The sequence below is a fragment of the Sprattus sprattus genome (assembly GCF_963457725.1).
Source record: "Sprattus sprattus genome assembly, chromosome: 20".
NCBI classification, from domain to species: Eukaryota; Metazoa; Chordata; class Actinopteri; order Clupeiformes; family Clupeidae; genus Sprattus; species Sprattus sprattus.
The window spans coordinates 1248429-1262763 of NC_137918.1; the positions used below are offsets into that span (position 1 = coordinate 1248429).

At 40.5% G+C, this 14335-nt stretch overlaps 1 protein-coding gene across 1 annotated transcript; it reads left to right on the top strand.

Moving 5' to 3' along the window:
• Positions 1-370: 370 nt before the first annotated feature.
• On the top strand, positions 371-10524 carry cfap69 (cilia and flagella associated protein 69; the record flags this gene model as incomplete). The annotated part of the gene is made up of 23 exons (XM_080859332.1): positions 371-496; positions 592-654; positions 792-857; positions 1280-1389; positions 1521-1597; positions 1678-1770; positions 1963-2121; positions 2488-2665; positions 2793-2916; positions 3007-3055; positions 3340-3461; positions 3771-3993; positions 4300-4464; positions 4755-4867; positions 5320-5438; positions 6859-6940; positions 7169-7361; positions 7815-7952; positions 8168-8244; positions 8677-8874; positions 9226-9312; positions 9680-9790; positions 10348-10524. The coding sequence occupies 23 exons, from the start codon at positions 371-373 to the stop codon at positions 10522-10524; spliced, it is 2850 nt and encodes a 949-aa protein (XP_080715458.1).
• Positions 10525-14335: the final 3811 nt, after the last annotated feature.

The window sequence follows — 14335 nt, forward strand, 5'->3', positions numbered from 1 at the left end:
ACAATACACAAAACAATTGTATTGTCTAGCTGTCATCTAATATTCGTTTCCGGTGACAAATCGGAAAAGGCGGAGTTGGGCAAGACGTACTGTTGACCTTATCCAACGAAAACGCGTTATGAAACGTTTCACTTGCTGTAGTAGATAGTTGTAACCATGGAGATCGTTAAGTGTGTAAATAGGCGGGGCCCAAGAGGGCTATCCATATGAACATTAGAAATATGTAGACAAATCGTGTCATATGAGTAGAACGTCGTGGGCAACCCATATTTTTCCACAGATGAACGACAATTACTGATAAATTAGATTCTCGTCTTTAAAAAAAATCATACTCATCTACTGTCTTCACTAGGGCGGCGGACTTGTCATTATGCTTACATCAGAAACTCGGATCTCGAAAAGTTCTCATGCTATGGCAAGAGTATCTAAAACATACTCCCGGAAGCCTGGAGTTCCTGTTGTCAACCACACGATCAGTGCTAAGGGCAAAGGCGAGGTAAAGTTACTAGTGTAAGCTATCCCATAATTAGACAAGAACCTACTTTGTGTGCCTTGTGATATTTATTTTATCGTTGTTGTTTGCGTTCATAGATAACAAACGTTAAACCATCTGACCTGAATCGCGTGTTACGTCTCCTCACGGATCCTTTAACCGTGAGTAATACCCAAGAAATATTTTGTATTGAACAACTTGAGCTGTATTTGATTCATGCACGACCCATACAAAGTATAAGCTTGGACTAAAACTCACCCTGTCCCACAATCCCAGTAACATATTTGGTTTCTTTCAGGTATCTTTAAAAGACAGACATTTATACTCTTTGAAGAAGTTGGTGAAGACATATCATAAAGGATTTGTATCCTTAATTGAAAAATTAGACTGGGTGTTTGTGTCTCGGATTTGTCTCTGCACAGAGCATATCAAATATTAGGTGTTAGGTTGACATGTTTAATTAAAATGCTTTTTATGTTGGTGTTTGATGATGGAAATTCACATTCAACCTCTTTGAACTCTATTAGGTCCTAAGAGAGTCAGTATGGGACAGCTGCAAATCCCAAGACCCCAATTACCCATAACTCCACCAACATCAGCACCATCCTTTTCCACAATCAGCTTAATCATCATCCGAGAGCGAAAATGTCAGCCATCTAGAGTGCTGTCCCAATAGTCTGTCAGACCTTTTTGTGTTTACAGAAAATTGAATATCTAACTGCTGTGCATCAAAGAAGTTCCTGTGTTTGCATTTCAGTCCTTTTTCCCTAATGTGATCATTTGAAGCTTTTGAGGGATCTTGAAAACATCTTCAAAATCATAGGTATCTGCGCAGAGAAGTCCAAAGACCACCCAGAATACACCTCCATATTATATGAGTTACTTAAGATATGTGGGTAAGAATTGGCTTCTAATTCTGTACGACAGTTATGAAAGATGTAAAAATGTCCATAGTCAAGTAGTGCAGAATAGGTCTAGTACTGTCCTGCTTTTGTAGTGTATGTTAGGGCATCTGTTTCTCTTTTAGACTACCTTTCCTGAAAGAGAAGACTTCAGATGAGGTGAAATACACAGATATTGCAAAGCAGTCACTCTCTCAACTTGGTAAGGAAACATTTGTTGTTCTCTAAAAGGGTGCATCCGCGAAGCGAAGGCTTTGTGTTATACACTTTCACTTGTCACAGGTTACCTGATGAGAGTGCCAAACGCTGATGTCAGACTGCAGATCTGTGCCTCCATTTCATCCTTTTGCAACTCTACGACGACTAAGCCACCAGGTTTGGATTGTATGAACTGCCTCATAAAATGTAGGCTAATAGAAGAGCCCTGCAAAATCATATAATATCAGAGAATTGGAAAGCGTTTTTCTTTTATTAAACAGCCGTATAGTTGTATTTGGTCAGTTCTTTCCCAATACTTGGATATTTGACTGGATATTTTCAATGATGTTTTGATCTGTTGTGTTACAGGTTCAGGACTGCAGCCGTTGAGTTTGAGCTCCAGGCTGCAGCTGCTGGAGCAGAGTGGCGTGGCGGAGACGCTGGTCCTGTCCCTGGTCCTGCTGGAGGACCAGCTGGCCAATCGTCTGCAGCTGCTACATACTCTGCAGGACCTCTCCTGCACCTCTGGTACCTGCCCTCATCACACACACACACACAGACACCCGCAAACACACACACACACACACACACACACACACACCTTCCCACACAGGCATACAAACACACATACACTGTGCATGTTTACAGAGCACTGCACAAACCTGGAGACATTTCTGCAGTCATATGTACCCCATGCACAGATATACATCGAAACACCTGATGCCTCTCAAGTTAGAAATAGCTTCTGTGGGAATTACCTTAACCTTTGTGTGTGTGTGTGTGTTTGTGTGTGTATACGTGTGTGTGTGTGTGTGTGTGTGTGTGTGTGTTATGTTGTGTGTGTGTGTTATGTTGTGTACCTATGCTGTCTTTCCTTTGGTAATTCTGCTGCAGAGGTGAACTGTGAGTTGATGCTGAAGGCCCAAGCTGCTCAGAAGATATGCCTCCACATGAACGAGCCAGACCCATCTGGCCAGGTGCTGTTCCGCTCTTCTGAGATACTGTGGAACCTACTGGAGAGGGGCTGCCCCCAGGAGATCACTGACCAGCTCAGCAACATGGACAGCATCCTGTTAGTATCAGTCAGTCAGTTATCTAGTCAGTCAAGCCAGTCTGTCAGTAGATCTGTACACACACACACACATGATCATCTATCGGTCGATGAATCTATGTACTAATCTGCCCTATTTTACTTACAGGTGCCTGAAAGAGGCCTTTCTAAACCAGCTCCAACACGGCTACAGAAACTATGACCACCAGTTAAGAAATGATCTTCTGGTCGTCACAACTCTAATTGCAGAGAATCCCAAAGCACCACTCATTGTAAGGGTTGCACAATTGAAGCAGCGTCTGCTTGTCTAATTCTGTACAAGGGCGTGTCTTGTAATCATGTCTTGTTGTTATGTTTTCCAGGAGAGTGGGTTTGCCCGGCAACTCATCCCTTTAGCTACCTTTCCAGAATGTGAGTGTTTTTTGCCCGCAGGACTTCTCTTAACATAAAGAAATATTTTGGTTCTAGCAAGCTACCTATCTTAAAAGCATGCAGAAACCTTACAAACACCACCAACAGGCCAGTTGCCATTCATAAAAAAACTTGGTGTGTTTATCTGTCCATCACATGGCCATATTCCATTGAAATTAATTTGAAGATGTTACCAAAGGTAGTTGCTCTTAAAAAAAACATATAACATAGTGCTGCTATAGGTAATTTTACATTCCAAGTGGTGATTCTTTTTTTTTTTTAAGTGAAGAGCCATAATCCCCTCACCCGTAACCTCAAACTGACCTTCAACAATGAGGACTTTGAGATGAAAAAGCTGCTGCTGAACATGGTGGTTGTGATGTCACAGGATATATCCTCTGTGCAGGTGAGCTCAGCATGTAGGAGGTTATCTAAGTTCAAACAATGACCTATACTCAAAATCATTTTCCATCATGAGATGCTAGGTGAACAAAGTGTAGTGGTATGGTCAAGGGAGTTGTGTGTAATTTCTGATCGATAATTGTGTGCTTGTGTGTGATAGCAGTTTAATAAGGGTAATCACATTTTTTATTAGCTGAAGTAAGCTTGTGGCACTGGGACTGAATGCTAAAGAGTTTTTTTGTGTGTTTTTTTAGTTTTGGTTGTTGTTATGTCTATGTGTATTTATGTACTTAAACCTCTGCTCTTTTAACAGCTTTTTAGAGAGGGTAAAGTCATGCTGGCGTTGATGCACTTGGTGAAACCCCCCGACACAATTCAGTCCAGTGGCCGCAGTTGGACTCCGGTCCAACAGGAGGAGCTGCAGCTGCAGGCTTTGGCCACACTGGCCACCGTGGCTCCACTGATGCTGGAGGAGTACATGACCTGCCAGGCCAACACCTGCTTACTTATGCTGCTGGAGTGGTGTGTTCAACAAGGTGACAGAGCCCAATTATAAAAGATGGTTGTAGTGTCTGTAGAAGTGTTTGTGTGTGTGTGTGTGTGTGTGTTCTGTAATGTCAAGTTCATTCATTATTCTCATAACCTTGCAGCCACTTGTTCAGATCGACGATCGTTTAGTCTTTTTAGTCGTTCTGGCTGTCAGTTTGTCGTATGATTGCTAGCTAGCTCTAATCTGTCTGGAAGAAACCAGCTGTGCTCAGGATATGATTTTTAATGCTGACACAAATAACACCAACACCAACAAATAATTGCTGTTTCCTCTGCTGCTTTCTGTCTCTCAGATGCTTACTCCAGCCAGGGCCACAGTTTCCATGGTACTGGAGGAAGGGGCAGCAAGAAGGCTCAGCTGCGCTATAGTGTGCGTCTCCTGAGATCCATGGTGTCGCTTGCCAACCCAACTGTTAACCAGGACCTCTGTGACCAAGGAGCAATAAGCCTATTATTAGGTAAGATGCATACTGCTCAATGCTCACTGCGCACTGGGTCGAATTGTGTCCAATTTTGTCGAACTGTGTACAATCTTCCAAGTGAATTAAACAAAAAAAACTTGAAAGTTTGTTGATAGAGGAAATCTTAAAGATGTGACAGTTAGGCAAAGATAAATGCAACAATTAAAAGAGTTTAAAAAGGTTCTCTATTGGCAGATACTGTACTTCAACAACCAGTTGCACCAACATGGAGACATTACTGTAGCTATTGCATGTCCCCATCCACACACTCATTTTCTCACCCGCAGGGCTGCTGATGCAGCTGGGTGGTCCTGATGATGAGGATGCGGTTACCCTGGAGATCAAGGTTGACCTCCAGCTCATCCTGTCTACACTCTGTGAGAGTGACCTACACAGAAAGGTTACTGTGCCTCTGGCTGGGGCTAGTGTTCATCTTTCTCAAAAATGAATTGTTATTCTTTGATGAAATATGATTCTTTGTTTGATTATTTGCATAGAGTGCATTCATGAGTTTACATCCTGTAAAGTCCTGTGTGCCAGACCTTAATTCGGTTTCATGCTAAGCAAAGGAATAGTTATGAAATACAGTTTCATTTGCAGCTCTAAGGTGAAATCAGATTATTAAATATGTCTCCATTTAAATGTGTCTGGAAAAGCCTTCATCTTCTTTGTAGTCATAATTGTACGAGCACAATGGGACAAGCATGACTAGAATGAAAAGATCCTTTCCATTTTGTTTGCGGTAACTCTACATACCAGTTCTAGCAGATATTTTGTTCAATAATGAATATTATCCAATGACCCAGTTATCCAAAGAGAAAAGTAGAAACTGTAGACGTCTTTATGCCACAGGAGCTCTTTGGCATTGAAGGAGTGGACATGACTATCCGTTTTCTGAAGATGAACCCAGCCAAGTTTTACAGTGGCATGGGCCACAGCAGGCTCATCCTCTCTACTGTGGACTGTGTTTGGTGAGTAGACAGATTCTGCTGGGTCAACAGCTACATTTGGCTACTTTATATTTAACTTTATATTTACTCTATATTTGGGTATTTCTTAGAATTGGGGCCTATTTCAGTCCACAGGGTGTAATTATATTAAAAATGAATTAAATCTAATACATTTTAGATCCATTAATTAGTATAGACAAAAACAAGCCTAGACTTTTTTTTATGGTTGCTCTTACTAATGATTTTCACACATTTTATTGGTGTTTAGTGGTACAATATCTGTGTTTTGATGTTGTCCGCCACCATAGTTTTCACATGTCGTGCCATATCTCAAGCATTATTTATCACAAATTAATAATAAAAATATGCATAATGACTTTAATGTTACTTGAACTAATAAACTACATGCACAGATTAAGCATATATATGCATTTTGTTCTTTATTTTGGTTTATTTCTACCTGTCCCATGGTTTAGCCGTCATTACCATCACACTCTGCATAAAGGCACTTTCCTACAGTTTTTTCATCAAAAGTTTATTTGGTGGCCATGGTAACTTAATATCATAGTGGAGCACATGTATTTCAAGCTGCAAGACTGATGCCTTGATGTCCAGAACATTAAGTAAATCTAGTCTTTATTCTTTGTGTGGGTCATGCGCACTTATTATGCGTCATTACCACATGTTTTGTATTTCTGTATTTTTGATTTTTTTTTTATTATTTTTTATGATTTTAATAGTTAAAATGGTGTACATTACACATAGAAAGTTAGCTACACTTGCTTAGCCATCCTCTTTGCTAGTAAGGCTAGTTTTTTGGCAAAAATGTCATTACCAGCACAGTCATTACCAGCACATTACAGCTTGTTGCTATAGGTTACGAAGTGATTTGTCATCACCGCAACACAAACTGTCATTACCAGAACTGTAATGTCATCACCATCACCATACATATTTTTGCCAATAAATTATGTATTAATTACAAAACATCCAACAATTATATATTTTGGACAATGTTGGACAATCTAAATCATAACTGTATAAAAAAAGTTGAGACATATGGCATTTACTTGTCTACTTGACTATATTCAATGATGTGATGGTAATGACACATTTACTTGACATTTAGTTAAGAAAATGGCAAAAAATCTGAAATTCCCTTATCTTTTGGTCTCAACCCTGCTCATAACGTTGCTTCTGACTAAAGGACTGATAGTTTAATGTATACCAATTAGTCAAATTTGGAATTAAAATTTTCTAAATTTCAGCAACCTAATTTGGCCCTTAATCTAAGAAATACCCATTTATACTTGATATATATTTATACTTTATATTTATACTTAATATTCTACTTTTTATGTTTAATTTATATATATTTATACTTTTATTGATACTTTATATTCTACTTTATATTTATCTTTCCATCTTTCAATAAATACAGGTCCTGTATCGTTGGGTGTTTTACCAATGAGGACGTGTTTCTGGAGAAAGAAGGGGTTTTCCTTCTTTTTGATCTCATTCATGTAAGTGAAATGATTCTGTTAAATAACAAACATACTGTGTAATTCAAATTGTATAACATTCCATTAATGAGTTAACAGTTCGATTTGTGGATTGGCTCACATTTGTTTTTACACAGGTGGATATTTGGAAATACTTACAAATTATTATATTACATATTTTGAAATATGTTACCAAAAACCTTACTGTGTCCATGTTTCTTTGCATAATGACTTTATTTTCACCTTAAGTCCAGCGCGATGACTATGCACGGCGTGGTGATGGGGGCTTTGCTGGAGCTATGTGACAACCCCAAAGCGCTGTCCCACGTGCATGGCTGGCGGGGCCCAGGAGGCGTGAGCGCCCCCCACATGCTGCTTCAGCTCTGGAGGCAGGAGGAGGAGGTGCTGGGGGTGCAGCGCGATCAGCACGGCCAAATCACAGGTGTGCTTAGAACAAGACGCATAGAGGTGTCACATGTGTGAGAGAGAAGCTCATGCAAGTCTTTCAGACACACAGGGGAGGCAGTGAATGTGTACTGAGATGTGCAGTACTATTGTATCCCACCACTACATACTTCTACCCACAGGCTAAAAAAATCACAATACCATGTCTCCCCCCCCCCGCCATCAGTAGCACTACAGTGCATCCAGGTTTAACAGGCGAGCAGCTTAAAAACCGTGGGGGTACACCAAATCAGAGATCATAGAATAGGGACCTCCTTCATCACAGTTTTTATATAGTGTGAAATGCTTGAGTAGCAAATCCAGATGTTTATACTTGACTTCTGTGGAGGGCTTGAAATCTATTCCAAACCCGGAGTTTAAGCCCTAGGATTACATTCTGATTGTGTGGATGTTTGTGTGTCTGTAATCGCGTCGTGTTTGTCTCCGGCAGACCCCGTCAGGCCCCTGGTGCACACTCACCAGGAGGAGCAGGCGCAGGTTTCCACTCCAGCAAACACCCCCAGCGCCGCGGTGGTGGACGTGGCCGAGAACCAGCGCTGCAAGATCTACGTACTCTTCTCCAAACTGGGTGCCTCTATTTTTACGTGAATATTCATCTAACTTATCTATCAAAAATATGTTTAAAAATGACATGAACACTCGATACTTTTTTAGATTTGCTTTGGTTTGTTTGCCAAAGCAATACTAAATGTGTTTTGTTGAGTGTGTGTGTGTGTGTGTGTGTGTGTGTGTGTGTGTTTGTGTGTGTATGTGTCTGACTGTTATCTCTGTATAATGATTCAGGTTTTGAGGACCTCCCTGGTCTGATTACAGAAGACTACATCACTCTAAGCATTGTCAGCAGATATTTGGATTTTAAGGTAAAGGCCCTCATGCTGTACATTAGATAAGAGGTCTCTCTTGGCTGTGTATCAAATCAAATCAAACTTTATTTGTATGGCGCATTTCATACCAGGAGGTAACTCAATGTGCCTAACAGAAGTAAAAATAGGGGGGGTTACAAACACATGTAAAGACACACAGATTTTCCAGAGATAAATAGGAAATGACGTGCTAACCACACTGGTACTGTATGAGTAGATGTGTGTAAGTAGATGGGCATGGTATGGGAGGAGTTCCATAGATCTCTTCAATACTGATGCTGATATCCCAGCTAAATCCAGTGTATTTATTACTCCTGTGTTTTGTGCTTGTGTATTTTTATGTGTGTGTGTGTGTGTGTGTGTGTGTGTGTGTGTGTGTGTGTGTGTGTGTGCGTGTGTGTGTACACGTGTCCATGACCGGGTTTGTAGACGGGCGAGGTCTGGGAGGAGATCTCACGCGAGCTGGCACTTGAGGGTGTGCGGCCAGTTACCCCAGACGAAGAGGCCTTGGAGACCATCTCCCAGGCAACGGAGGACACAGCAAAGAGAGTGGCAGAGCAGCAGACTGCCATCCTGCAGAGACAGGGGGAGGAAGACGCTCGGAAGGAGAAGGAGACGTACGCAGAGGTGAGGAGAGGATGATGGTGAGGACCCCTCTGAGTCCCCACTGGTCTCGATGCCTTCAAGTCTGGCCTGTACATACACTGTTGTTTTGATTGTTGACTATATTGTTCTTGATAACTTCATAAAGGCACAGTGCAGTATTAGATATGACAGCTTGTGCTTGTCAGTTTCTCCATCAAGTGTATAACGTAAGTAAGAAGCAATTGAACTTCTCTGCTTTTAAGATTCTTCTTTGTTCATTCAATGAAGACGCATCACATCTCATTCCTTGTTAAGAGTTTTGTTTAGGTCTTCATCTTAACATTACAATAGGGCTTTCATTTTTAAAAGGTTATGCTTTGTTTCATATAACAGATAAGATCAAATCACAAACAGCAGGAACTTACAGCCAAGTCTTGGGAGCACTTTGTGGCAAAGACATCAGACTACAAGATTTTAAAGGTACTCCAGTCCAGTAACATTCAGTTTATGCATAATATGTGCTTTTTGTGATTTTAAAGGTAGATTTTCAAAAAAGATTAACAAGATTTTAAAAGTACTCCATGTATGTCCAGTAACATTCAGTTAATGCATGATTTGAAAAAGATGAAAAGATGTGCTCTTATACAAGAGGCTGCTATCATACTATTGAGAGACTGATTGACCCACTTAAGTCTGAATTATTCATTGTTGTGATTATGGAGGTCTACTGATGATTGTGGCAATAATGACATTGGAAAAATGGTATACAAGTGTGTCAGTGTTACCAAAAATAAAATAAAAATTGGGATTATTGTGTAAATCTGTGTGGTTGCTGTCATTCTGTCAGGAGTGCAAGAAGCATCAGGAGAAGTCCATTGAGTCATCACGCTTAAAGACAAAGGGAAGGGACAGTGGTGCCGTTTACCACCACACCCATATCCCTGGGCTGCAGACCACAGTGAGTACAGATTACAGCTGTTGAAGATTTCGCTCTGAGATGTTGCGATATAGCCAATAAAATAAAGACATTATTTCCCACTCAACCAGTAAAAACAATGATGACCTTTCATTCATAATGTCAGTCATGACTGCTTGCCAGTAGTGAGCCACCTGCTGCATGGTTGCATGGCCAACACAGAGAGCCTTTATCTATTTATTTATTTATTAATTGACGCGCCGTTTATCTGTCTGGCAGTCTGTGGTGTTACCAAGTCATCACGACATACACTGCTGTAATTGTATGTCTTTGTGTCAGTGGGAGGGTCTATGTTGCAGTGTTACTTGTATACAGTACGGTATGTTAATGTTATGTTTTGGCACAGCATGGCTATGTGTGACACAGTGTGGCTCAGTGGGCCTGTTTACCCCTGAAACTCAGGCAGTAATCTGTATTCCTCCTTTTTTCTCTCTGTCCCTCTCTCTTTGCCGGTGTATGTGTGCACTCGCATACATAACTGTGTGTGTGTTTGTGTGCGTGTACGGGTGTGTATATATGTGTGTGTGTGTGTATTGTAGGCATTCTGTGGCCGGGTGATGGCAGTAGAGAGTACCCCTGCACACCTGACTGGAGGGCCCCTGGCCAGCACAGATCTAGCCCTCGCCAGGGTTCCCATACAGGGAGGGGCCCTGAGGAAACTCCCCCAAGCCACCGCACAAGACCTGGAGCACCTCAACGCTGTCTCTGTTCAATAAAGATCACCTCTTTTTCTACCATAAACCATTTCTTACTGAGTGTGAATTCAACACATGCATATTCTGTACAGGCAAAGATGAAATACATACATACTATTGTAAAGGCAAATGTTGCAAATGGTTTGGTGAAATGCAGTGGTATGGTAGATATATAGTAGTATGGTAGTATATTCATGAACACTCAGGACATTTATTGTTAAAAATGTATTTCACAAAAGCTTGATTTGCCTGGTAGAACACTGGGTACTCTAATTATTCTGTGTTTTAAATTAAATGTTCTGTACTTCATAAAATGCATTAATCAAACACTGGTTTTTGTTTTTTTGTTGGTGAGGTGGTGGTGGTGAGGTTTTCCAGTTTTATTATAGTTAAATCTGCAAATTAATTTTGATCACTAATTTCCTCATGTTGGGTAGCTTTTATCTCACTTCCACTATGACAGCTTTATGTCTATATGTTAACAAAAAGGATTTAGGCCTTTGCTATAATTTGTTATCTGAAATATTCAGTTTTACTTTAGTAATTCGAAGGACCCATTACTATCGTCTAACCGCCCCTCCCCCGGCTATGGCTCCGCACGGTGTAGCATGCACCAAGTGAACCCGCTAGGGTTGTTGAGTTCATGTGACAGAAAACGTATAGCCCTAAATACCCTGGTAGCTGTTACCATAGACATCATATTGCTGTTACCATAGACATCATATAGCTGTTACCATAGACATCATACCTATATGACGTCTATGGCTTTTACAGCCCCTCTACTTCTGCCCAACGGGTTCCTCGCGCGTTCTAAAATATTTACAAGGGGATCCATTCTAAAGAGTCCCACGCCAATTGTAGACCAAGTCGTTTAAAAAAAAAAAAAACTGTGTTTCCTAAGCCTTTTCACACGAATGTATCTTGTAAGTCACTGTCTAATTGCCAATACAAGATGAGACAACCCAACAATGGGTACAAATTGCGTAACATCCGTACGTGCCATTTTGCAGGTCCCACTGACCCGCAGAGGTAGGCTACGGACTGGAGAGAGAGCATTTCTATCTCCTATTATTTAAATTATTTATTTATGAATTATTCTCTTACAATTGTTATTGTTTCAAATTGAGCTGTTGAGTTATTTGATGATGTGATTTCTCCAATATTACTGTTTATGTTTTGAAGATCAGTGCCGTCTTCTGTCATAGGCATGACGGATGCTACATAAATGTATATTTTTTGTAAAATAGGCATCTTTAGTGTTTATAGTGATTTATCGTTATAATTGACAAAAAAATATGTTATTTTTATCCAATTTTCTTCCAAGCCACAACACAGAAATAATCCACAGTAATTCATTTTTGTTGTGTTGTTTTGTGGCTGCCAGTTCAATTCAGCTGTTCTCTGTACCCTTGAAAACTAAAGATCTTCTTTTAATAATCTGAATTCTCTTTCCAGATACATACTCACTTTCCTGAGAATTACATAAAGCTCCATTTGAAATATAAATGGTTTTACGTAACACCAAAACAAAGTCAGAAACATTGTCCAGTGAAGAGCATGCCCGCAGTACATGTTGCGTCGCTAAGGCCACATTCATCCAATGTGGGTCTAATTAGGTCAATGACACAGCATTAGATATGGTTCCAGCATCATACATGTCACACATGTGACGTGAGGCATTGGGCGCGGGTATTTTGTTGAGTAAGTGATGAAAGGAGTGGCGTTGAGTTGCATAACACACTGCAGTGTATTAACACACTTGCTCTGTCAAGCGTGCACCATAATGCACAGCGAAACTTGTGCGCACACACACACACAGTTAGACACAGACACACACAGGCGCACACACGCACACAGACACACACACAGACACACACAGGCGCACACATACAGTGAAACTTGTGCGCACACACACTCTCCCTTGCTCTCTCCCTGGTCCCTGTTCACTGGATGACAAAATCATATCTGACAGACTGTGTGTGCAGCTCTGTGAGTGTATGTGAAAGTGTGTCTGTGTCCACTAGCTGAAAGGTACACAGGCACAGGCACAGGCACAGGCACAGACACACACACAGACACACACACACACTCACACACACTCACAGGCACACACACAGGCACACACACACACACACACACACACACACACACACACAGAGGCGCACACACACAGTGTGGCAGTGTTAGGGGTAGGGAGTTTCAGGTTGTCTCTCCTCAGAGTGTAGTGGTCTCTTGCTCGTGCTGGACGCTTTCAGTCTTCCCTCCTCAGGCAGGAGGAAGGTGAGTCCAGCTTCTAGTCTCACAGGTTTAGATTTAAAGGCTAGATCCTCACTTTGTGGTACTTAATTGGATGTGTGAGTTTTTGTGCAGTTTTACGGTTTACTTTCCTACCTCCTGATGCTGTGAGTAGTAGTTAGTGAGGAGATTTCAGCCGAGTTTCTAGTTTAGAATGAAGCTGAAGTCCTTATTTGACCTTTCAGAGCGTTTCAGGGAAACATTGGATTCTTAGAAATACTGATATTTTTTTTTTAGGTGACGTGATTTGGAAGTTTTACAGAAAAACTGTTTCTTTGTATTTATAATCCTGATCCGTTGAGAAAGAAAACAGATTAAGCTTGGTTTCTTTTACAGGATCAAGTTTCAGATTCCTTGCATTCGTTATGGAGGGAGTAGACGTCCATGTGTTACTTTATTTTTGGCTATTAAATGAAAATCATGAGGCACCATACTCTGTACAAATCCGCCGGCCTCTGATTAATCTAAATAGAGTCTTTGTGTGTCTCTCTGTGTGTGTGTGTTCCTGAAGTGATTTGGTGTTTTCCAGTATGCTCTGACTCAACCTATTGTCCTTGTCTTGGTTACTTTAGTTAGACTGTGGGATTATACATTCATTAATTGAAACATTTTTACGATAGTTATGACATTTTTATTCATCATTACTTTGCAAGTATTATGAGAAGATGATTTATTTATTAGGACTAAAATTATCTTAAAGTTAGTCAATTTGATTTTAAAGTTGTTATTTGGGAAAGATTGCCCTGTCTTAAAGTCAGATCCTGATGGTCTCTTTCTGCACTTTTGCCTTTTGGTTGAAAATGAATGAATAAGGATGAATCAGCAGGATTAAGGAGGAAGCATCATTGCTTTTTGTGGATGGATAATGTATTTGTAGAGACCATCATTTGTGAAGTGTCATAGTTTGCTCATGTCTGCATGTTAGAAATAATGCACTATTATTGATATGTCACGGTCTAAATGATATTTTTAGAAAGGTTTGAGCCTTGACATAATCAACATGTTGAATTCTTGGGATGGACAGACAGACAGTATAAAAGTGTTTTGGAAGCAGTTCCTGCTTTGCTGAGCCGATAACCTTTTCTCTGGGATTATCAGGATTATGTTGTAGATTAGTCTGTATTAGATTACAACTCATTAAAGATCGTTAGAGAGATGAGCTCGCCACCTCTGCTGGGAGACCGCACACAAAGTGCTTCCTTGCACAGGAAGCTCTAATGCTTTACTTAAATTGAAGAAATGTTGTTGTTGTGCCCTGCAGGGCGGCTGTGGAGTCAATCTGTGAGATATACCGCAACCATGATCATCAGACTAGGAAGACTGACTCCAGGATACTGCCGTCTCCTGCAGGTTTGTGGACATTTTACTTACTCTATATTTCTCAAAAGCAGTGTGCATTTGTTGTATTGATATGGTACAGCCAGATTATATTAATTAGATGACTATTGAGCTAATCTTGATGGAAGAACAGTAGATTGCAATACATTTATATAATACTACAATTATATCTGTAAATTCTGTTCAAATTAGGTTTGTT